General features: G+C 54.6%; 1 protein-coding gene across 1 annotated transcript in view; it reads right to left on the bottom strand.

Annotated features, from left to right (window-relative positions):
• Positions 1–1,307: 1,307 nt before the first annotated feature.
• The window catches only part of CAMK2A (calcium/calmodulin dependent protein kinase II alpha), a 60,738-nt gene continuing 37,278 nt past the window's right edge, over positions 1,308–24,767 (bottom strand). The window contains exons 13-19 of the mRNA XM_047868733.1: positions 22,474–22,514; positions 17,838–17,870; positions 16,807–16,855; positions 9,483–9,558; positions 6,780–6,874; positions 2,486–2,714; positions 1,308–2,176 (exon numbers count right to left, since the gene is read on the bottom strand). Coding sequence (XP_047724689.1) covers positions 2,173–2,176; positions 2,486–2,714; positions 6,780–6,874; positions 9,483–9,558; positions 16,807–16,855; positions 17,838–17,870; positions 22,474–22,514 — 527 coding nt within the window. The 3' untranslated portion in view covers positions 1,308–2,172. The remainder of the gene's footprint in view (positions 2,177–2,485; positions 2,715–6,779; positions 6,875–9,482; positions 9,559–16,806; positions 16,856–17,837; positions 17,871–22,473; positions 22,515–24,767) is intronic.

Raw genomic sequence — 24,767 nt, 5'->3', positions numbered from 1 at the left:
CAGGCGGTTTTGTTGCTGGGACGCTGGGATCACTGGGCCTTACTGGGAAGCCCTCTGGACCTGGGGCAGACCAGGTGCCTGCCCCTGGGCCTCAGCAACAGGGTGTCTGCCAAGGATAGAGGCCGGTGATCAACCAGTTTGGAGACCAGGAGGCCCAGGCAGCCTCTATCCTGGCCTGCAGCCCCAGAATAGCCTGCCTCACCTGTCCCCAGGGCAGCAGCAGTTGTGAAAAGGGCCCAGCAGACAACTCATGATCAGGGAAAACTCAGAAAGTCCTGGATCAAACATCCCCCCAGTTCTCCAGCCAACACCCAGGACTCCCCAGAGGTTCGGGGGAACCAGAGCCTCCTCCAAATCCCTGGGGATGTGGCTCTTCCTCCCCTAAAATCCTCCAGAGGGGACAGTATCTCATGCTGGCAAAACACGGCCACACAGAGGCCAAAAGCACAGAGAGGCGGCAACATAATTCCGAGTCGGACACTGAGAATACAACCTCTATTTTTTTTTTTTTTTTGTCCAAAACATGTAGATTGGTTTTGCTGAGTGTTTTGTCTTCTTTTCTTTTTTTTTTTTTTTTTTTGACGTACTTACTGCATATAAAGTCATGCAAAGAAAACAGTGCAGACAGTAGATCCTAGTGGATGTGCCAAGGCATTCCACATCAGAGTCAATCCCAGGGGAAGAGGGGAAGAGAAAGGAAAAAAAAGAGATTCGAACCCACGGCTGCAGGACGAGGCGTGAAGAGGAGAAATTCCAGTGCTCTGCTTGGACCAGCAGATACAGAGGGGAGAGGCAATGGAGACACATGCTCGTGAACCCCCAGAGACTGGGGGAGGGGCTGAGAGGGCACTTAGATGCGGTGGAATGAAATCCGGGGAAGCTGGGAAGCGTCGTAGTAGGAACCTCAGTTTGGGAGGCAAGAAAAAAAAAGAAAAAAAAAAAAAGATAATTTCCGTCTTGACGACCTCCCCCCGCCCCCCCCCCCCGCCCCCCACCGGCTCTCTCTGCCCTGATTTGCTATTTCTTAGCTCTAACATCTGGTGTTTCCACAGTCCTGAAAAGGAACCTTAGGACCAAAATGTCAATGAGGCCCTCTTCCCCCTACCTCCCGCACCCCTCCATCCCCGGGGACTGAGTCCACCTCGACCCCAGATAACCACGGGTGACAAAGTCCATCTCAGAGATGACATTAAAAAAGAAGAAGAAGAAGAAAGAAAGAGACCTAGAACAGAAAAAAAACTACCCCTCATCCCTCTTCCCACGTCCCTTCCCAACCCAACCTGACCTTCCCCGCAATAATTTGAGAGGTTTAGTTATCACATAGATATCCAGGAACGCAAAATCCATTTAGGAAACACACAGAAGTTTGGCTATAAAAAGGCATGCGGTCCAAGTAGAAGTGATACCTAAATGTTGCCTTCTTTGCCCCCAAAAAGCAATCAGATTCTCTCCCTCAGATGTGACGGAGCTGGAATTCTCCAGGGCTGATGGAAGGGGTGCAATGGGAGTTACTGTTGGAGGTGAACATCAGCCGGAGGAGAAGAGTGAGGGCACCCTGAGACGGTTGTGCTCCACACGCTGAGGGGAAGGGTCCGCAGGGACAGGAGGAGGGGACAGGATGGGAGAAGAGCTAGGGAGGCAGTGTCAGGTGGGGACTCCTGGTGTCTGCTCCTCTCTCACCCTCTCCCACAGGGGAGGCTGGCTCAGGGGTTGAGGGGGACCCTGGAAGGAGAGAGACAGCGAAAGGTGGGGGCAGATCCACATTCCTCCTGACTCTGCCCCTCTTTCTCCTCAGCCCCTGGGGGACACACAGCTGGGCATTCTGGCCTATAGCCAAGGCAAGAGCAGGCTAGCGACAGCCAGGAGGGGGGGGGGGTCCTCAGAGCCAGCACCCAGGGCACCCAGGGCACCCAGGCCCGAGGAAGCCTCGCCCTGGCAGGAGAGTGACAGGTGGTGGCAGGGAGATGTGGCTATTTGCTCTGAAGTCGTGATAACTTTTGTGGACAGACAGGTTTTCTTGATGCAGGTGTGGCGGTGGTGGTGATGGTGATGGTAGTGGGATGGGGTGACGCGATTGGGGGAATTCCAGCCAAATCCAAGTGGGAGAACCAGCAGCCACATTCCGTGAACGAAGAGAACATCTCTGCGGTACAGGGCCCCCGGCCCGGTCCTTCAACTGTAAGAAATGGTATGTCTGTGGGTAATGGCGGTTGCTTCCGAGGGCGTCATGCTTTCCTTGGGCAACCACCCCTACCCCGTCCTTAGATGGAGTCGGAGCTGCTTCTGTGGGCCCCACCCAGCACCCTACCTGGCCCCGCCTCCCCCACCGGGGACCTGCAGGCCGGTCTCCTCCCTGTGGTCCTCCAGCCCCCACCCCATGGCCTTCCAGCAGCCAAGTGCCCCAACATGTCCCCCTCCAGACTGACACCACCCCGTTCCTTTAGATCGCCCTAGATGACAGATGGCGGGAAGGAGAGGCTCTTACTGGGGCAGGACGGAGGGCGCCCCAGATCTGTGGAAGTGGACGATCTGCCATTTGCCATCCCGGCGGTGCCAGACACGGGTCTCCTCCGACTGGGCCGTGCGGGGGATGCCACCCGCATCCAGGTACTGCGTGATGCGGATGTAGGCGATGCAGGCCGACTCGTCACCCATCAGATGGATGTGGGGGTTCAGGATGGTGGTGTGCACGGGCTTGCTGTTCCGAGACCACACTGGAGGTGGGGATGGGGGGGGCACAGGAGATGCACTTGGGGGCCTTCTTCACGTCCTTCATTTGCCCATCTCCCAGCGACCCTCTCAGCAGAGGCACTCCCCGCCCCCTGCTTCATTTCCACAGGAGGGGTGTCTGTGACAGGGCTCAGCTAGGTGTCAGGGCAGACCTTCTAGATGACTAGATCAGATCCCAGCTTAGAGACAATGGATTTCAGGCATGCCAGTTCTTTAAACACAGGGGAATGGGATTTTAGAATCACGGTATCTCAGACACACAGAAGTATAGGACTATGATGGCAGAATCAGATGAACTTAGACCAGGGTCTCAAACCCAGATTCCCTATGGGGGCCAGGCGTGTACATAAACGAGGCTGGTGAGCTGGGTGTGAAATGCTAAATGACAACAGACCCTTTGCCTCGGAGTCAGGGAGCCATAGGAATGGGGGAGACTGGTGACACCATGTCCCACCTACAGAGGGCGCCCTGTACACAGCTTCCTTGGTGGCTGATATGCGAGTACGGCTGACCCTGGAACAACGAGGGGGCGCAGGTTAGGGCACCCACCCTCTGCACAGTTGAAAATCCACATATACCTTTTGACTCCCCTGAAACTTAACTACTAATAACCGTCCGTTGACTGGAAGCCTTACTGATAACACCAACACTCGATTAACCCATCTTTTGTATGTTATTTGTATTATGAGCTGTATTCTTAAAGTAAGCTAAGGGAAATAAAATGTTATTCCTTAATAGGGAAAGGGGAATACATTTACCGCACTGTGCTGTATTTATTGGGAAAAATGCACGTATAAGTGGGCCGGCACAGTTCAAACCCATGTTGCTCAAGGGTCGGCTCTAAGTGGAACCCACGTTGCCACAGCTTCTGAGTTTTCAAGAGAATCCAGAAATCTGGATGTTTATGTGAAAATGCTTCATTTTTTATTATTGGTATTTAACTCAAATTTAAAACATGCGAGCCCCATGAAACATATGTACAGTCCAGATGGCCCGTGGACCCCTCAGTTGCTATCCCTACTGGCAACAGAAAGAATTATGGAAACCTGGGTAATATTGAAACTGCAGAATCTTAGGATCTCGAATTGTAAGGATGGAATTAGGGGTCATGGGGTGAGGTCGTGGAGTTCTCCAGAGTTAGGTGGAAAAACGTAACTCTTATGATCAGGACAGAACTGACAAAGGTACTTGAAACCAGCTTTCTCTATGCAATATATGAGTTACTATTGTTATTATTAGTAGTAGTAGGGTTAATTATTTTGGTTCTTGGAACTCTCCATTTTTTTTAGCAAGATAGAAAACAAAAGCACAGAAAGACAATGACCCAGGGAGGGGCTGGACAGGGGTCACCAGGGTCCCAGGCTTTAGAGGAACCCTCATGCCTTCTCTTGGTGTAGCCCAGATGTAGGTCCAAATCCCATAGAGAGCTGACTTAAAATATACACTGCCCATCTCTTCCCTTAGAGATGACAATTCAAAAATCTATACTATTAAAAAGCCCCCTTCCCCTCCCCACCCTTTGATTCTGAAGCCCAGCCTGGTTTGTGAACCACTGACTTCCTAGAAAACATAAAATGTCTTTTTTTTTTTTCAGGACTACTGGAAGCATCCCTAATATTATAATCTCACTATACCCAGGCTTTGCCTACAGAACTCAAAATCACTGAGTCTTACATATGTAGACTACACTAACAGACTGTTACAATGTGGGGCTCTCAGAGAGAATGTAGAGCGTTTGCATTATAGGCTTGGGAGAGACCTCCGAGGTCAAAGGTCACCCAGTGGCCTTCCTACCAAATGTCAGGAGGCCTCAGCAAGTATCCTTGACAGCAATCAGGGCTGGAGGCACTCCAGACCGTCTAGTTCAATGCATCCATTTTAGCACATCTGGAAGCTGAGGTCCAGAGAAGCAATCTGACTTGTCCCAAGCTGGGCCACTTCCTGAAGGAAATGCAGTAGAACCTAGAAGAAGTCAGTCTCCAGACGGGACTGAATTAGGACAATCTAGAACCGTCTCAGAAGGGACAGACAAGCTCAGCATTGTTGAGGGCACTGCGCCTTGCTGTTGTTGGCAAGGGCTGGGGTTCTGGGGGACGTTTGTAAAGAAATGACCACCCTAATTTGGTGTCTCTGACTAGACATCCACCCTTGTGGGCAGCGTGGGAGAAAGGGCCAGGTCCTCCAGCACCAGCAGGGAAAAACAGGCTGGATGGTGAGACTTGGCCTGGGGCGGGCCGCTACTCCGGGTCTTGCTCTCATGGGCCCTTCGGCGTTCAAACCTGCAGTCCAGGGGGCCGGTGCTGTGATGGGGCCCCCTGCCTGGATGCAGGCCAACAACTAGTTCAGCCTTCTCTTTGTGTTTATTTTCTTTTTCCCACCCCTGAGCCTTTACAGCCAGCTCAGCCTGGTTTCTGCTCTATTGGCTGGGGACTGGGGAGTCCACTCTGGGGAACCAGCGCCCCCAGAGGACAGGCCTGTATAGAGGTGGCCATGGTGATCAGCGAGGGAGCTCCAGGGAGATGGGGACTCTTGGGGTCCAGCCACCTCTCTTCACATGAGAATTTAACCTCCACTGCTAGCCTTGGAATATCAGAGTTTGATTAATCAAGGGATAATGCAACTTCCTTCTCTGCAGCTTTTTGGGGGTGCTCTTGAGCCCCTAGATTGGGTGCAGCAGGAGAGGAGTGTCCAGCTGGGGGCTGCTAACACATAGTTGAGAGGGGGTGACCCAGGGCAGGAAAAGGGAAGGAGTGAGTCAGGACTGGGTTCTGCTACTGACTTTCTGGGTTCCTTTGGATGAGTCATTTCCCCTCTCTGGGCCTCAGTTTTCCCTTCTGGGTGTTATAGAGTTGGACTAGATCCTTTTTCAGTCACTTAAATGCCCCCTTTGTTTTAGCCACCTACAAGTGCCACTATACTGACTTCATTAAAATCCTTCCTTAAATCAATACACTTTATCAATTTATGCCAATTTATTATAAAAGAAAACTTCCTGGCACAATCAGTAATGAACAACCAGTATCACAGAATACAAGTTTAATCACGAGTCCAGTGTAAATGAAATAAAGTTATGTAATCCTAGCTCCGAGCTCTTGCCCGCAAAGGATCTGAGCCTGAGACCGTTCTCTCTTTGATGAAGAGATAAATTAGAAGGTTGGAGAGCTGTTTAAGACCAGCACCCAGCTGAGCCTTTCCCCCTCATGAAACCAGACGTATTGAAAGAGAATTTAGAAAGGGACCAACTTTCTCACTGTGTGAACCAATGTTGTTTCAAGTGATGCCCACGTGCACCGGAAATCATCTTGGGTAGCCTCAGTGGTATATGCCTTCCCTTTGGGGTACCCTGGATATGCCACTTCTCAGGTCCTGAGCTAGATGATTCTAACCTGCATGTGCTTTGGTTCGTCCCTGTCTGACCCCTGGCCAAGATGAGACATGGACACAGGCAGAAAGCGCCCTTGGTCAGGCCCAGCCTCAGCCCCCTGACAGTCCCTGGTTGCAAAGCTGCCAGGGTCTCTCCTGCAGAGGAGAGGCCCAGTAAGGACAGACATGCGGACAGAGACCTAGACAAACAGGCAGGGGCACAGCAGTGTGAGCTCGGGTCCCCTCCTCTTCCCTGGACTGCCCACCCACAGGCATTAACAGCCCATGAGCCGGCTTGTGACCAGTTGGACAGCTGGGGTGGCCCCAGGCGTCTAGATGGCTGTAACTTGGGTACATGCTCCGGCAAGAAGGCTGCCATATCTGTAAAATGGGAACAAAGGTCCTCCCCCAGCCCTCCCAGGGTCAGGGGCAGAAGAGGGCTGGGAGTGCTTGTCACACTTGTCCCAGGTCCCCGTCCTCAGCCACCGGAGGGACAGCCGGCAGTCGGATGGGCCCAGGTTATGAGAGGGAACCAAGGTGGTACCAACCCCTGTCCACACGGGATCTTCCTCTTCGCTGGCTCCTGAGCTTCCCCGGGGGCCCTGCCTGTCACCCTGCTGTGCCATCCGGCAGGACATGGAACAGAGAGCAGACAACAGGCACCCCAGAGAGAAGGGATTGCTCACAGTTTTCAAAATAGAATCGATGGAAGTCCAGGCCCTCGACCAGGTTCCCCAGGGCCTCAGGTTCGAAGGCTGTCATCCCAGGGTCACACATCTTCCTAGGGGGAGGAAGTCAGAGGAAAGAGGAGTTGGGAGTAGTCTCTTAGGGCCACCCTCTAACTCCAGGGCCTGGACTGGAGGAGGGTGGGCCTGAGAAACCAGAGGGATGGAACCCACCTCACAGGATCAGTGACGTCAGCAGGTGGGACAGGGCTTGCAAACTGTGCTATGAGGCACCCACCACCATCCAGTGGTAGAACTGGGAGGCCAGGGTTCGACTCGGGTCCTGGCCCTGCCACTCACTGGTTATAAGATCCCCAGCAAGTGGCTAGTGGCCTAACATCACCCACCAAGCATGCCATGAGTGGCCGTGAAGCGTCGTGCAGAGACCCCAGGCGGGGGCTGACTCAGCGACTCAGCCTGTGCGGGCCTCTCCAACCTGCATCTCCCCGCCGGGGGCAGCAGAAGCCAGGGGGGCTTTTCCCGGTGGGGAGGACCTTTTCCTTCACACCAAAGTGACTTCTGCTCACCAAACAGGTACATCCCTGGAGGGGGTGCGTTTTGCTACTTTAAAAATGGCCTTTTTGCCCTCAGCGAGAGCCGCTGTTTCCTCTTCTGTAACATGAGGAAAATAGCATTCAGTCAGGTTTTTCATGCCTGGGAGGGAGGCGCACAGGGCAAGGTGAGGAGGCCCTCTGCTGTGTGTTTTCAGCTCAGAGCTCCCTTCCAGGTCTCAGCCTTCTGGGGAAACCTGACATCCAGGTTGAGGAAGGAAACAGGCCATCTCCCCCACCCCACCCCCACCCCCAGGTCTCTAGGATCTGTGGCACGACACAGACCCCTGTGACAATGACGGTGAAGCCAGGGACAGGAAGTACCTCAGCACAAGCAAAGATCCCAACCCTGGGGAGGAACCGGAGACACTGGTGGATGGGTATCAGGCCCGGCATCGTCTGAGCTGGACATTGGCTACTGCAAGCCACTGTCTCCCTGCTCTTCCCTGACTGTCCTGTCCATGTGACCCAGACAATGCACTTCTCCACTCAGCCCCTCAAATTCTCCAGGTGGACTAGCCGGGGGCTGGGGACTCCGCTCAGACCATAGGAGATGTTCGGAACCCTTCAGCTCCAGAATCCTCCAAGGCTGGGGGTCTGAGCTCTGAGTGTCCGGGAGACTGAGCACCCCCACTGGAGAAGCCCCTGCCTTTGAAGGGACTCAGGGACCACCTTCTCCAACTCTATTATACATCTAGAGACACTGAGGCTCAGTGAGTTAGGGTTACACAGGGCCAGACTCAGGGTAGCACAGGCTCCAGGGGTCGTGGCAAGGGGTCAGAACCGGGAGTAGGCTACCGATGCCAGAGAAAGTAACATCACAGAGGTGAGAGCGGGTCCCCAGAAATGGCACTGGTGGGGGGCTGGGGTCCACAGAAGCCACCTCTCTTTCCCCCCTCCTTGGGTGCATCTCTCCAGAAAGACTCGACGACTCTTCCTGTGGCTGATTTAGCACTTAGGGCTGGCCACAAGACGCATTCAACAGCGTGTTTCTGGGCTTTCATGCTTTACCCAGGTACACATGTGCATACACACCTGTGCACGGCCCTTATGCACACAGTCACAAACATGCAGTGTAGACAAGTGCGCACACATGTGTGTACGTGTGGCCTGTCTCACACCTGTCCCTTCCAGAGTCCTTGTTCATCCAGACATAACCAGGGGATTGCTGGGGCCTTGCCGTCATCAGCTGCTGCCAACACCCTCCCACAATTACCATGTACCTGGCCTGCCAAACCTTTGGGAGACAAACTTCAGCTCCTGGGCACAGTGGAAACCAGGAACCAGCTGCCCAAGAACCAAACCCCAGCTACGTTATTCCCCCTTCATCTGAACCCAACAGTCGAGGGTCATTCTGCCTCAGTTGGCAGCTTTTGCCCACCAAAAAGCATATGTGGGGTCTTGTCAGCCCTGCCTGAGTGGTGGAGACTCCTCCTGCTCCTTGGGGTCGGCTAAGGGCCCCGGTGGGGCCTGCTTCTGGGCCAGACCAGGGAGGGGGCATATGGGTGACCACTAGGGGGCGTTCCAGCTCAGCCTTTGCACACAGCCGCCCCATGGAAGGCTGGTCCAGATGCGCAGGGGACAGTCTCAGACCACCTGTTTCATTTAATGTTAGTTTTGGACACTCTGCCTTATTCCCCCAGAGGATTTAAGGTTCTGTTTTGAGGTTCTTTTGCTCACCCCTGCTCCCTGGAGGACATACCCTACCCTGCCCTCCTGAGGTCAGGCCCATTGCACCTGCCTCCCTCCCCTCCTTCCCCACTCATCTCCTGAGGAGACCCATGCTGTGGTGGAGACCACCCTCTGTTTCCTTGGAGAAGCAAAGGGGTTTGGTTGGAGCCCCTCCTGAGGAACAAGATAGGAGGAGGAGGAGGAGGAGGAGGAGGAGGAGGAGAGGGAGGACCGAAATACAGAGAAGTACTATGAACAGAAAGCTTCACTAAAGCATAAAGTCTAAATGCAAAACAGACATATGAGCTCAGTCTGACTCACAGCTCATGCAGAGGGAGTGATTGAGGGTCAGAGACCGGGACCCCCAAAGTTAGCCATCAGCACCCCCTCCCCCTGAACAACCATCTGGACATGACATGCAGAATGGGCCCAGCCAACTCACGTGTAGGACTCAAAATCTCCATTGCTTATGGCTTCAATCAGCTGCTCTGTCACTTTTATAATCTCCTGTTTCCGCACTGTAAGGCAGGAGGAGACACAGAGAAATGATAGTAATAGAAATAGTAATGAAGCACCTGCTACCATTTTCTGAGTCCCTATCATGTGCCAGATCCTGTGCTAGGACCTGAGGGCCTCGTGGAGACTGTCTTCATTTATATTCACGTTATCCCTGGGAGGTAGGTATCATGACTCCCATTTCACAGAAGCAGAAACTGAGGCCCAGGAAAGTGGGGAAAAGGTGTGACAGTTCCGTCAACTGCAGAAGGCAAAGCCGGTGCCCCAGGTGGAAGCCTTTGTCTCAGTGAGGCGTGCATGGCAGACATTCTGACGTTAGGTCTCATTTGAACCCAGGTTGTCTCCAAAATACCCCCCCCGCCCCCATCCCCTTGCTTTGCCGCCTGAATCAAAACCAGGTCAACGGTGGGGCTGGACCTAGTAGCCATGAACCAGGGCCCTCCCACCCCGGGCCCAAACTGGGGCCCCCAAGGAAGGTCTTAGGGCTTTACTCCTCCCTCAGGTCTGGGTGAGCGTTTTGGTCTATTTGGGTGCCTGTAGGAATCAGGCACTGAGCTGTTCAGAACTTTCTAGGCCTTAACGAATCCCAGTTGCTGAGACCTGGCCTCCCCTGGCCACCCCTGAGACACTACAAATAACTGGTCTTTCTAGTACAGGTTTAGGCATCAGCTTTCTTATTAGATGTGTGCTGTTCCGAGCCCCGGTTTTCCCATCTGTGAAATGGAAACACCACCACCTCTCATCCCTTCAGTGCCAAACCCAGACTTGAGGGCCAGACAGACCTCTGGAAATGCCGGCGCAGGTCCTTACACGCTGTGTAACAAGGCCACAGGGTTGTTTCCTAGCCTGTCTGATGGAGACAACAGTGCCCCCCCACCCCCAGTAACGAGGTAACGAGGTGGGATGAGGCGATGCGCACGAAGCCCCCGGGCCCACTGTAGGTACGCATTTTCAGCGCTGCCGTTTTCTGCCTTCTCCTACACAGGTTGCCACACCCGCTTCTCACAGACACCCCGGGAGGTCAGCAAGGGCCAGTGCCCCCCATCTGATCCACAAGGACACTGGGCCTCCGTGACAGAGGAAGCTGGAGCCGGGTGTCGTGGCTCCCGGCAGGGCTGTCTCACCAGAAGCCTCGCATGGTTCCGTGGTGGCAGGCCGCACCCCCCCCTCCCCCCCGTGCTGACCCCAGGCCCAAGCTTCACTCCAAACCCAGTCAGCTCTCCGGCCTACTGGAGCAGCCGTGGTGAGGTTCAAGGGCACACTGTCATTTCTCAGTCTGGGGCCGAAGGAGGGGACCACACCTGGCTGAGGCCCTGTCCCTGCCCCTTTCCTCACCACCGCCCATGCAACCCCACCCCGTCTCACGCCAGGGAGCTCACCTCAGGCCCAGAGGACACAGGGTCCTACGACATCCAGGCTGAAAGAACGCTTGGGGACCAGGGACTCAGCCTCCTTATCAGACTTTTGGGGAAATGGAGGCCCAGTAAGGGGGGTGACTTGCCCGAGGACATAGAACACACTGGGTGCAAAATTTGGCTCCCAGCCCATGGCCTTTTCCACAGGACCCCCACACCCCACATGCTCCCTGACGTATCAGGCCCGTAAGCTCATCTATTTCCCAACTCAAATATGTGCTCCACGGAAGCTGGGCCATGGCTGCCCGTGTCGCACAGGATCCCTGGACCTGGATGGGACCCCTGGCCCCCCCAGGCACTCATCCCTGAACGAACAAGTGCATCAGGCACTGTGCTATGTGCTCTACCTGCGGAATCTCGAAGCCTCACAGCACAGCTTCACGTGGCCATCACTTCCACATCAGCGATGAGCAAACCGGAGGTGAGAGAGGTCGGCCGGTCTGCTGCGGTGGGCTGACCGCCCCAACCAGAGTCGTCATACTGTTCTCGGGGCAGGGGCCCTGTGCCCAGCACGGCTGTTGGCACACAGTGGGTGCTCCGTAGACATACTGGTGATTTTCTCCAATGTCAGTACCACAGTGAGGGGCTAATTCTTTACCTGCTGGCTCTGCTAAGATTTACCAGGTCTGGGAATGAGACTGTCTTAGACCTTGAGCTCTGCCGGCTCCCTCTGGGGTCTTGCCTGGGGCGGGGGCAGAGGAGGCTTGAATGAATGAATCAGTGGGTGGACCCAACACCGGGGCCTGGGGCTGCTGTCTTCACCCTGTGTACTAGAATTGCCCAAGTTGCCAGGTGGTCCCTGTCCCTAGGAGCCCAAGAGCCTGGCCTCCAGCTCGACTCTGCCCTCCTTCCTGGAGACAGAGGGTGGGAAGAAACCCATCCCTGCCAGGAGATGCCTCATTCCACTCCCACGCAGAATCAGGCTGACGATCCAGAGCGGGCCACGCGCTCCGGGCAGGCCATGGCACCTGTCCCACCTCCTAGCCTTTTCTGTACAGACCTTACGATTCCTTCCAGCCTGACATTGCACGAGCCTGTGCTTAATTAACGCCCTGTCTCCTGTGGGCTGCCTCTCACTGCGATCTCAGGGAGGCTAGCGACGCGGTCAGGGGCATGGATTCTGGAGCCAGAGTCCCTGGGTTTGGATCCAGATTCTCTGCCACTTCATAACTGTGACCTTGAGCAAGGTGCTTCTGCGTGCCTCAGTTTCTCCGTACGTATAACGGAGCTACGGACACTACTTACCTCACAGGGTGGTTCCCAGGACCGAGTGAGTTAAGAATGTATCAGTAGGAATAACTAATACATAGATGGTTCTCACTAAGGACCAGCTACGGTTCCAAGCCCTTTATATCAACTCATGTATGTAAATAATGATGCATAATCTAAAGTGTTTAGAGCAGTGCCTGGCACTCCATAAATAAGAGCTATGATTATTGTCATCCGGAAATCTCTGAATTGGAAGTTTTCCCTGAGGACAGCCTCTGGTCTTCAGCCTGGGCAGGGATGTTTTCCAGAAGCCTGATACGTGATGGTTCCATCTGGGTTGGGATTTGGGGGTCTGCAGCCTGCTGCCCTGTTTGACATCTCCCTCTCTTTGCACCCACCTCCTCCTTCTTTTAAGTCAGAATCTCCCCCCCGAAAGCCCCTTCTTATATTTCTCTTACCCTTTCTGCCTTGTGGGCCTCTGAAGTGTGCACCTGTTTCCCCAGACCCTCTGCCCTCCCCCTCTACTAGTCTTCTCTTTTTAGGGCTGAAAGCCTCTGGGTTGGGATTTGCAGGATCTGACGTAAGCTGGCCATCTACTCTTTGAGCATCCTTGAGCTATTGAAATGCCTCTCTGAGTGTGAGCACACAAACCTCAGTGTGGCTTGAATATTGCAGCATATCAGGTCTGGGGTAACACTCTCTATCCCCTCCCTAATTCTGGACACTATACCTCTCTTAATGCAGCCAGAGACTATGGCTGACTTGGCTCTGCCTCCAGCCACTCAGGACATCAAGTTTGCCAGCAGTGGAAGTCTAGTGAGCAGAAATCTCCCTAGTAGTTTCATCTCTGGGATGGGAAATCTGGGAGTCTGGTGCTCCTGAGATGTGGAGAAATTCATTCTGGTTTTGGGTTCCTTCCATGTCCTCAGCAGTCCTGTTGCTGCGTGAGAGATCCATTCAGCAGCTGCTCAGTAGCAATCTCTGGCATTTCTCACCTACCAGGTGTTCATTCATTCAATCCAGGAGTGCTCCCCTACAGATGGGAAAGCTGAGGCCCCAGAGAGGTTAAGGCACTCTCTCAAGGTCACACAGCATGCCGAGACTGAGATTGGATCAGCATTCCTGGCTGGTATTTCCCAGAATGTCTCTGCCCAGAGTCTGAGGCAGCTCTTTGGGTTTGGGGAGGAAATTAATTTTTCATGGAGTTGACCAGGAGGAGGTAGGGAAGTGGGAAGGAGCCTGGCAGGGCCTCAATGCAGCTCAGAGGGTGAGAGGCCTGCGCATGAAGCCTGAGGTGCTCTGAAATATTAATGTCTCTTTCTTTGCTCAGGGGGAAATGTTCCCTAGAGGATGACATTTCTAATTAACTTTAATGTTAGGTCAGAATCTACCCCACCAGCTGCTATTCTCACTTAGTAAGAAGACTTAACAAATTAACACCAGAAAATGGTTTTGTTTTTTTTTTTGAAACTTTCTCTGAGGCCCGAAGAAGCTGGGGGAGGCGCAGGGCTCCTCTCTCCTGCCAGACACGGGGAGAAGCTTCTGGCTGAGCCAGTGTCTCTTCCATCAGACATGGACTTTTACATGTGGGAGACTGAGCAGGGGACGGGGTCCCAGTTCTGCCAGTAATAACCTGGATATACCCTTTCTCTCTGGGCCTCAGATTCCCCTCTACAAAAAGGGCGTAAGTGAACAAAAATTTAAGACTTCACAAATCTTCCCATCCTGGTCTCTAGAGGAGAGGATAATGGCTGCACATGTGGGGTCTCAGGGACGCCAGCCAGAACCATTACTCCATGTGGACAATGTCTTCGACGGGTCACATTTTACACTTATAATGCATACAAATTTTGCATTCTGTTCCAAACATTTCTCTGTCTGTTTAACATATAAATATTTGTCTCACAATAATCATTGAGTAAAATCAATGCTCCAAGGAAATGTTATGTGGCCTCTTATCATTCAGCCCTAAGCTCCAGTTTGAAAATAAAGAAATTAGGGGCGCCTGGGTGGCTCAAGTGGTTAAGCGTTGGACTTCAGCTCAGGTCACGAACTCGTGGTTTGTGAGTTCGAGCCCCATGTCGGGCTCTGTGCTGACAGCCCAGAGCCCGGAGCCTGCTTCAGATTCTGTGTCTCTCTCTCTCTGTTCCTCCCCTGCTTGTATTCTGTCTCTCTCTCTCTCTCTCTCTCTCAAAACTAAATAAGGAATAAAAAAACAATTTTTTTAAGAAATTAAAATTTATTAAACAATAACTATGTGCCAAATACTGTGTAACCACTTGATACACAGCCTCTCACTTCATCCCCACAGCAACCCGCTGAAATGGATACTATCGTCATCATCTCTTTACTGAAGGAAACTGAGGCTCAGAGAGGTTGAGTTTGTTGCCCAAGGTCACCCAGAAAATGGACCGCAGTGAAGAAGCACGGAGCCAGTTTACATCCATGACCCCCGTCTGCTCTGAGACCAGCATTATGAGACCACAACGAGCCCTTTCAAAATCCCAGTGCCTCTCATCATTAAGACAGTGAACCTCTAATGTGGGGAAAGCCTTAGAAATGCCATGTCTTGGCCACCACAAACCTATGGAATCAGAATCCACAGGGGCAAGGGCTGGGAATGTGGTTAGAAAATCATGCCTGAGGGACTTAGGGTGCAGACTTGACCCCAACAGGGAGCTTTTCTTCAGGATGATCCATTTTTTTGGTACGTTTTTATTTAGTTTTTGAGAGGGGGGAGGAGAGTGCAGGCGAGTGGGGGGAGGGCAGGGAGAGAGACTCCCAAGCCGACTCTGCACTGTCAGTACTCGGGAGTCAGACTTGGGGCTCGATCTCACAAACCGTGAGATCGTGACCGGAGCCGAAATCAAGAGTGGGATGCTTAACATGCTGAGCCACCCAGGCGCCCCGAGGTAATCTATTTTTAAAGGGTGCCATCACGGAAGACTGGTTGGCTCTAGTCCCAGGCTGTGGTGATAGAGTGCCCCCATGCCCAGCTGGGAATGACCACCCAGGGACACACACAGGGTGGGGCTGGTCTCCCAAGGCATCCTGGCAGAGACGGAAGGTAGCCATGGTGCTCTGTGGGTCACACTGACCTTAGAGGCGGAGATGCAACGGTACCAAAAAATCTGTTACATAGTAAACCGCTCCTTCATTGTATTCTTTTAGAGGCAAATATTTACACTGAGAAACGTCGACAGGGATATAGCTGCAATCTCTCCAAGCCAACCGTGTTTTTCTAAATTACAGACACCCCCAGGTGTCTCCACCATGAGCTGTGAGAACCCCCACCCACCGTGGCTGGTCTTTCTGTCCCGCGGGGTGGCCGGGCGCAAGCAGCACAGCGGGACATCACGAACTCATCCGGGGATTTGGGGTCCCCCGAGCAGAAGTCGACACTTGTCCTTTCTGCTCCCACTCCAAGCATGCATGCCACACCTTTGAGCCATGGTTACGAGGCAGCATCCGGAGCCACGTTGCTCAGGTTCAAATCCTAATCCTACCCTTATGAGCTAGAGGACCTTGGGCCAGTTTACTCGACCTCTGTTTCCCAATCCATAGAAGGGGCTCAATCACAGCACCTGCCTCACAGGGGTGTTGTGAAGCGCAGGTAAATGTCAGGTGCGTGGAACAGGTCTAGCAAGTGCCCCACAAAAGGCAGCCACTGTTCCTGTTACTGTCCTTGCTATTTTCTCCCTTACTGGCCAGTCCCAGTTATCTAGGTTCCTCCCCCTCATCCATCTGAAGGCTTTTGGGGACTGTTAGCCCCTGGCTACAGTAGGTCTTTCTCATACGCCTGTCAACTGAACTTTCTGAGTTGTTGCTTCCCCTTCCTTTCCTATCATGGCTTCGTGTTTTTAAAATCAACTCACTTTTTATTGATTATTTAAAGTAAGCTTTATGCCCATTGTGGGGCTTGAACTCAGGACTCCTAGTTCTTTTTATTTTTTTACGAGCAATATAGACTTTATTTTTTCCAGATTTTGCACAGTGTACATCAATTTTATGTGCTCAGGACTCCAAGTTCAAGAGTCAAGAGTCATATGCTCCACTGACTGAGCTGGCCAGGTGCTCCTAAAATCAACTTTTTTTTTTTTTTTTTTTTTTTGAGACAGAGAGAGAGATCAGGGAAGAGTGGCAGACACAGAGAGAGAAAGAGAATCTTAAGCGAGCGCCATGCTCAACATGGAGCCCGACATGGGGCCCCATCCCATGACCCTGGGATTGTGATCTGAACCAAAATCAAGAGTCAGACGCTCAACCAACTGAGCCACCCAGGCGCCCCCAAATCAACTCATTTTTTAAAAATTCAAAAGAAACCGTCTACCGCTGTGATACATCTATGACTTGGCTATGTTAATCCTTTCCCTAAAACGTACCAAACTACATATGTGACCCCTACAACAGGAAAAGCCTATCTGCACGCCACCAGCGGACCAAGCACCTCATATGGGGAAACAGTGTCCCGCAGCGTGCCCGGTCTACGAGCGGCCACAGCCACGTTCTCTGTGGAGGAACAGGATGCACATTGGTACTGGGGCCCTTCCAAGCCCGGGCTGTCAGTAAAGGGGGCCTGCTGGGAGGCCCAGGGCGCCCAGACACTGGAGGCAAGGCCCCCCCTACCTTTGGTGTCTTCATCCTCAATGGTGGTATTGGTACTCTCTGAAGATTCCTGCCAAAGAGAACACGGGACACGGTGAGGCCTGCCTGACAAGCGGGAAGACGCACGGCCAGTTTCGGGGCCGCCCCGGCTGCCTGATGCTGTGGCCCGGTTTCCGTAAGCCTCGCCGGCTCTGCCATCCAGATGCTGCGCTGAAAACCCTGCCAGACCTCCAGGCCTAAGGAGGGGGAGGGCCCAGCTGAGCGGGTGGCTGGTGGCAGGGGGCGTGGATGAAGGGATGGTTGCAAGGAGAACCCTGGCCTTTCTGGAAAGGTGGGGAGGGCTCCCTGGCCCTGTCAGCTTGAGGGAGCCAAGAGGGGGTGTGGAAGAGCAGAAAAGGCATATGGTGGCCACAGAACGGGGAAGGAATACACGCACTGGCAGGAGAGGAAGAGAGAGAGGCGGGGAGGCCCAGTGTGAGAGAGGCTGGGCCTCCGGGGGAGAAAAACCACACAACTGAGGGAGACAGCGATGGAGTCAGAAAAAGAGGGATGTGGGCCACCATGCCACCACTGGATCCCCTCGACAGAGGCAGGGGCTGGTGGCTCCTCTGCCACCGGCAGGCCCTGGGTAGCATCGAAAAGCTCAAGAAGGGCCTCTCTGGCGCCCACTCCTTTGGCCAAACCGAGCCCCCCCTCGCCGCAACTGGCACAAACCAAGCCCTGAGACGAGTTCCAGAGCGGAGGGCGGGGAGAAGCGAGAAGCCAAGGGCTGGACGTGGGATGGGGTTCAAATCAACCTTCATACCTGAGGGGGCTCTCAGGTCTGCCGCCAGGCTGCTGGTCTGGGCCATGGAGTTGGAGGTGTCAACAGAAACACGCCAATGACACGCACACACAACACACATGTTGTCGCACGAGGCACACACGTACCAAGCACGCCCTGAGCACCCTCTCCCCGCCCCGGGTTCCCAGTGCAGCCCTGCAGGAGGGAGGCGGGAGCGAGGGTTCGAGGCCCAGCATTTACCGGCGTTTGGGAGACGGCAGACACTCACCATTAACTGAACGCTGGAACTGGACTTTCTTTTCTGGAAAAACAAGGAGAAGAGATGGGACAGGAAAAGACACAGCGTGAAAACGGCAGGGAAGCAGAAGAAACGGCAGGGAGCAGAGAAACAAAAGACAGGGGAGGTTTGGAAGGGTGATGGGCCTCAGGGTCACCCTCTGTGGTCCCTCGCCAGCGTGGCATTGGGGCACGAAGTCAGGGCCACCAGCAAGAGCTGCCCTAGTATGGCCAATCCTCTCTCAGCCTGAAGCTCTCGGGGCCTCGTGCACAACTGCCTGGGGCTCACCATCCGACCGGCAAGCTCCAGGCCGGGCCTCGCCTGGACCAGGGCTCCCCCTACACCAAGCTCTGACGGGGGAAACCAATCCTAGGGCTTGGATGCCAGTTGCCTAAGGCCTCCGGAAGCCAAAGCTCTTGCTAGACGAGAGGGCGCTCAGGTCTGGAGATGAGGCCCCGTGTCTCCTCCTAGACTCCCCACGTGTGTCTCTACTGAAAGAACCCCACTCCCGGGTGGGTTGAGCGTCATAGTCACTTGGGAAACCTGTCGAGAAAAAACATCACCAGGCCCCCTCAAGGAGTTTGATAACTAGGTGTGGGGCGGGGCCTGGGCATCTCTGTTTTAAACAGTATCGCCAGGTGACTTCAAAGCAGGCCCCGGTGTGGATACCAGTCCTTTAAGTAGCCTTTGAAATCCTGCTTCCCAGCGACTGGCCTGTTCAGCTCCTTAACGGTGACAGGGAAACTGAGGCCCAGCCAGACGCATGGCTGAGCCCAGAATTTGAGTCTTTAGGCCCTGCCCTCCCTCCTACTCCAGTTTTGGGGGGATTTATAGCTTCATTCCTATTATTGGCTGGGGAACCATGGGAAGGAGAGAAAGAGAGAGGACACGTGCGGATTGTCTTCTCCTTCGCTCACTCCTAAGCTAGGTGGTGCAAAGATTCACATTCAGGAGGGGCTGTAGGTCAAGACTGACGCTAAAATTGGACAGATGGGAAGCTGGGGTCCAGAGACGGGCAGTGACCTGCCCGAGGTCTCTCAGCCAGCTGGTAGCAGAGGGGAGGCTGGAACCCCTGAATGCAGGCTTTCTCCTCTGTCCAGGTCTCCAGGCCCCACAGCCTGATGGCGCTGCAAAGGCCCGTCCTTCCTGGACGCGCTTACGTCTAAGAGGCCTGGAAGCTGTTCTCGCTGTACTGTGAGCGGGGACAGACTTGAGATGCCCTCAGGGTAGGCCTTTGTGGGGGCGGTGGGGGGCGGCGGAGGCACTGGCTATTCTCTGAGGATCCTTAGGTCTAAGTCTGCACTCTCTGACTTCAAGATCCAGGATCCTCTGGGGGCCAGGAGGAGCCTAAGATCCTGTGCTCTCCGTCCAGGGCCCCCAAAGATGTGGCAGAAGTGGCTCACTGGGCACTGCCCAGTGTAAAGTCTCACAGTCCCTGCATCTGCCCCAGCTTGGTAGACTCCCACAGCCAGCAGCCCGCGGCCAGCCCCTCATCCCCTCTTCTAGCAGAAACCTGAGGAACGCAGGGCCCGGGGTTCCAGGCGGGACACGAGGAGGGAACACAGAGCAGAGACTGCGTCAGATTCGGACATACAGTGACAGGATGGGACATGGGGGAGAGGAATCACGATGGCACGGATGGGACACCAACAGGGGGCAGTGAGTGGGGCTGAGGGGTGGGAGCGGTCGGCCGCTCCTCATAGAAGCAGAGGCTTAGAGGTGGCTGGGAGGCGGGGGTGGAGGGCATCACTTCTTGCCAACAGAAAGGCTCGATTTCCCCGGATCTCAAACGATGACGATGCTAATAATAACTCCGCACTGACCAGGGGCTTTCACCAAAAGCAGAGTCACATCTCCCAGAACCACGTGCAAAAGCATGGTTCTAGGGTTAGCAAAGATGGCAGACGTAAAGTAGGGTCAAAATTAGCCTTGCAAAGCCCATAAAGTACAGTACGGTGTTATCTCTGTTCCCCAACCAGCCCTTTTCCCGTCCGGCGTTGGAAGCAATCACTGGGGCTTCAGCAAAGCCTCCGATGAAGTCGGTGGTTTCTTTAGGGACCAAGTGGTAAGAAGAATATGTACGTCCCCACTTGGGCGGAATGTGTGTTGTTCCAAGCAGCACATGGTGTGACCCCCCAGGGCCCACTCTGGTGTAGAGCCTCTCACTGGCCGCAGAAAACACCTACCATTCTCCCCTTGCACAGATGGCAGGACTGATGACCCAGATCGCCAAAGGAGGGCACGGTGGGGCCCATCAAACCAACGGTTCCTTGACTGGAGGTCCAGCATCACTCATAGTGAAACACACGACTGGACCCCCCAGAGCAACACATTGCAGGCTAGGCTCCCCAACTCCCGGGCAGGCCCCTGATTAACTCTGGCTATTCCTGGCCTTTGGGTTTCTCTTCGTCCACACCAAAGCCACCTGAGAAGCCGCCCAGGGTCTGTCCTGCTGCTGCAAGAAGGAGTGGCTCTTTCTCCAGCTCGGCCTACTGGCACGCCTTGCGGTGACTAGCCAGAGTTCCGCCATGCTACGTGATGTCCTTGCCCCCAGATAGCCTCTGCCTCCTGGCCTGGGCTGGAGAGAAGCCAGAAGGGAGCTTCATCCCAAGACCCACTATGAGGGAGGACCTGACCTCACACCCAACGGCTCTGTGTCAGCCTTTGCCAGGGCCACACCCAAGAGCCAAGCAGACGGGGCAACCCTCCCTCCGCCCCTCCTCCTCTGCTGACTTCAGCCACAGCCCACCCGCACCTGTGACCTCTGCCCTATGTCCTTCGAGTATGATTTTTTTCCCGGGGACCCCAGCACCCCCGGTGTCTACCCACTAGGGCCAAGAGGACCCCGGCTGCTCCAAACTGGGCCACCCTCATACTGTACCTCCCCCTATTACCCTTTCCAACTGGAGGGGGGAGAGCGTTTGACTCATGCATGACCCAAAACAGCCAGGCGGCCAGAACTCAATTCTGGATTCCATCCTAGGATTTGGGATAGGTGTGTGTTAACTTTATAAATTGGGTTGGCTTTAGAGCTGTGTTTCCAAAGACTTCCTTGATCAAACTTTGTTTTCAAGGGAAATCTTACTTGCAAGTCCAATCTAGAAAACAGAAAAGATAATACTGACTAGCATCTCATGAGCGAGGATCGCATGCCAGTACCCCTGCTGAATCCTCAGGATACGCTGGTTTGCTTCGTCCTCACAAACAGCCCCGGGAGGTGGGAATCCCTTTTACTCCCATTGCCCAGATGAGGAAACACAGGCTCAAGGGATTGAAATAACCAGCTGAGGTCTCTAGCTGCTAAGCCCTCCCTGGCTCCCTTAACCACTGCGATGTCTGTTACATGGAGCTGTTTGGCTGAAGTGGGTGTGAGAAGCCGAGAATCTTCCCTGCTCAGCCTCCCCCTTTCTATCCCGTGCTCCCTGCTGCTAGGGATGCCTCCCCAGAACCTTCAGGCTCCAAGAAGTTCAGTTTGAAAACCACTGACTTTGGCTGATAACCAACTAATTATGTATTCCTCACGTACCCAAGATGAGAAGGAAAAATGATTAGATAGGGTTTTGTTGGCTTTTTTTTTTTTTTTTACTTTTCTGTTTTTAAAGCTTATATCTTAGAAATGATGGAGTCCACATGCCCCCCCCCCCCACAACCCATTGCACATTGAACTTATGAGGAAAACTTAGCCCCCAGAGGACTAAGGGCAGAGAGGAGGCCCAGATCCTGGCCTCAGCCAGCCAGCCCAGATCTCCTCCCATGCAACCCCTAAACCAAATGAAAGCCAGTGGCCTGAGACCATAAATGCCACTACAATGAAGCCATGAAGCCACCAGCCCACCTGGATGGCTGTGTTTGGACAGCATCCCACACCTTCCAGCATCCTGGGCACAGCCCAGCCCTGGGGTCCTGGCCAGGCAGGGCTCTGAGCCCAGAAAAAGGCAGGGTCTCAAGAGAGGAGAGCCCACAAGGCAAGCCAGTGGCAGGGGAGGAGGGGGCCGGAGAGGGAGGGGGGCCAGGCCCCAGAAAGCAGAGGGAGAAGAGAGAGGAGGGAAGGAGGGGTCAGCAGGGTGTGGGCGGAAGTAGCTCGGGCAGGGCATCGGGGGTGGGGACAGAGGGCAGGCCTGGGTCATGGGGAGGAGGAGATTCTTGGCCCTGAGCCGGCAGGCCTTGACAGGGTGGGTGCCTCTGTCAGATGATTGGCTATCCAACCTCCATGGACTTCGTGGGTTGGACTGGGGTGCACACTGGGTCAGGGGCCCGTTCCAGCCAGCCCACACTCGGGGAGGAGGAGGTCACCCCTCATGATCAGCTCTGTGTCTTCTTTGTACCCTCTCACTTTCCAGTCTTCCCATCCCAGAGAACCACAGGTATCTTCAGACCTGCCCCTTTCCTCGCACCCGCCCCAACTCCCCTGGCCACCTGCCTCTCCCACCTACTTTCAACCCTCCCCCTTCCCCTCCCCCCAGCCCCCCCTCCCCCACCAATCCTGGGGACAGCCCGGCCGCACGAGTGACCACATCTGCCCACAACACCTTCAGCAAGGCCTGGGTCTCGCCCCAGCCCTGAAAGGCAGGCCCTGTTGGTGGAAACGCTGCCTGACGCTGGCCCTGCCGGGCTCCCGGGGGCTTACCTTCACACCATCATTCTTCTTGTTTCCTCCGCTCTTCCCTCCTGCGGAGGAGAAAAAGTAGAGGGTTACCAACACCAGGCAGGGCACCAAGGCCCACAGGGTAAGGAACAGCAGCATCCGCGGGTCGGCGGAGGGCGCGGAGCCGGCTCAGTGATCCGGGGGACACCTCCTCCTTCTGCTCCTCCTTCCTCCTTGGGGCCTGGACTGCCGGTGGCCCCCTAGGTGGGCCTGGGCTCCCCCGTTCTCAGCAATCTTGAGTGTGACCCTCTGGCCCCATGGGTTGTAAGAGGTAATCAATGTGTCCCAGGCCCGTGGGGTTGCTGTTTCAGCCCAGGGATTCCCTCTGGATCCCAGTCACCACCCGTGCTGCTGGTGGCCAACCCAGAGGCCTGGCCGCCTGGCCCGGGGCTGGACGCTCCCTCCCCACCCTGGCCCACTCTAATTTTAGCCCCATGCTGCTGCGGAGGTCATGTGTCAGCCCTGCCTACTCACTCCGGACAGCTGCGAGCGTCGTTTTGCCGGTGATGAGAAGCAGATGCCCCGCTCTGGGGCCCATCCCTGCCAGAGCACCCACCCCAACAGAGGCCTCCCTACCCCTAAATTCCAGAGCCCCATGCTCAGGCTGGCTGTGTCCCTGGTGCTGGGAAAAGCAGAGCAGCGGTTCTCAGGGAGGCCCCTCCTCTTGTTGTTCCTCTTTCCCTCCCTCCCTGCCTCCTGGACAGAGCCCCTGGAGAGGGCAGCAGCCAGGAATCGGCAGGAATGCCCAGCCCTGCCCAGCCCGGCATCTGGCTGCTTCAGACTTCAAACAAATGCCTTAAGTTACGCGAGACAGGATAACTATAAAGTGCTTAGCACAGCACTTGACCTCGATGCAGTAGATGGTCGGTAAATGGTAGTCACTGTAAGTCCTTCTCCCGGACGCCGGGAAAGGGGGAGCCTGGGAAAAGGGGCAGCATGGGACATGGATGCCCCAGAGGCTCAGAATGACAGGTTCATGCTAGCCCAGCTTCCCAGTCCTTCTCACATCTCTACCTGTGACCCCTTCCAGGCAAGTCTCCCTCTTAGAAAGTAAATGCAGGTGTGGGTGCCTCTGGATCCCAAAGCTGGGAGGAATGAGCTTCCTGGGCTGGACTGGGGTGTACAGAAGCTTCTATGAGCTTCCTGGGCTGGACTGGGGTGTACAGAAGCTTCTATGAGCTTCCTGGGCTGGACTGGGGTGTACAGAAGCTTCTATGAGCTTCCTGGGCTGGACTGGGGTGTACAGAAGCTTCTATGAGCTTCCTGGGCTGGACTGGGGTGTACAGAAGCTTCTATGAGCTTCCTGGGCTGGACTGGGGTGTACAGAAGCTTCTATGAGCTTCCTGGGCTGGACTGGGGTGTACAGAAGCTTCTATGAGCTTCCTGGGCTGGACTGGGGTGTACAGAAGCTTCTATGAGCTTCCTGGGCTGGACTGGGGTGTACAGAAGCTTCTATGAGCTTCCTGGGCTGGACTGGGGTGTACAGAAGAACAGGGGGAGTAGTTGCCCTTCCAGCTTCAAGGGGGCGTTCTCAGCTCCAGCCCACAACCGCAGGACTGTGGGTCCCATGAGGTCACATGTTCTGATCTTCAAGAGAAGACAGAAATCTGAGTTTTTCTATGAAATCGCCTAATTTTTAAGTGCTGGGAACTCTTTTCAAAAACACGACTGTTTTAAAACACCACTGGTCCCACAAGCCCGTCAAGAGATGGGAACTGACCCACGGGCACCATCTGGACTAGAGTTTCTAGGGGCCCTTCAGACGTTAAAAAAAGACTCTGACTGTCTGGGTGGCTCATCTTTCAGTTTAAGGAACTGCAGGATCCTTGTCTGAGGAGAGAGTGGGAAGGCAGTTAAATGCGGTGGGGCAAGCCCAAATGTGAAGTTCCAGAGTTTTCCCACCCGTGGGTCTCATTCTTCCAGCTGGTTCAATGGGCGGATAGACTCTCTGGGAAGCCAGAGCCATAGCTTCCCAGAGCCGACCCCTTGCTGTGGAGCCGGCCACGTGTCCACAGCAGCCCTCTCCGACTGGCCCAGCCCCAACCAGAGGGCCCCTCGGGTGAGCTTTGCTATATCTGCTCAGCTGCCCCGTCAGCTGTCCGGGCTCCCCAGAGAGAAGCCTCTGGCAAGCATTGACCTGGGTTCTCTCCCATGCGCCAAGGGGAGCTTCTTGCTAAGCCCTGATGCAAATCCCTTCCTTTTCTCTCTGGGGCCACATGCCACAGGTCGTTGGGTACTCCCTGCCTTAACCAGCCGGCTACGGCCAAGGCCAAAGA

The sequence above is a fragment of the Prionailurus viverrinus genome, chromosome A1 (genome assembly GCF_022837055.1).
Source record: "Prionailurus viverrinus isolate Anna chromosome A1, UM_Priviv_1.0, whole genome shotgun sequence".
NCBI classification, from domain to species: Eukaryota; Metazoa; Chordata; class Mammalia; order Carnivora; family Felidae; genus Prionailurus; species Prionailurus viverrinus.
Note: the sequence above shows the minus strand (reverse complement) of the source record. Positions and strands in the feature narration are given on the sequence as shown.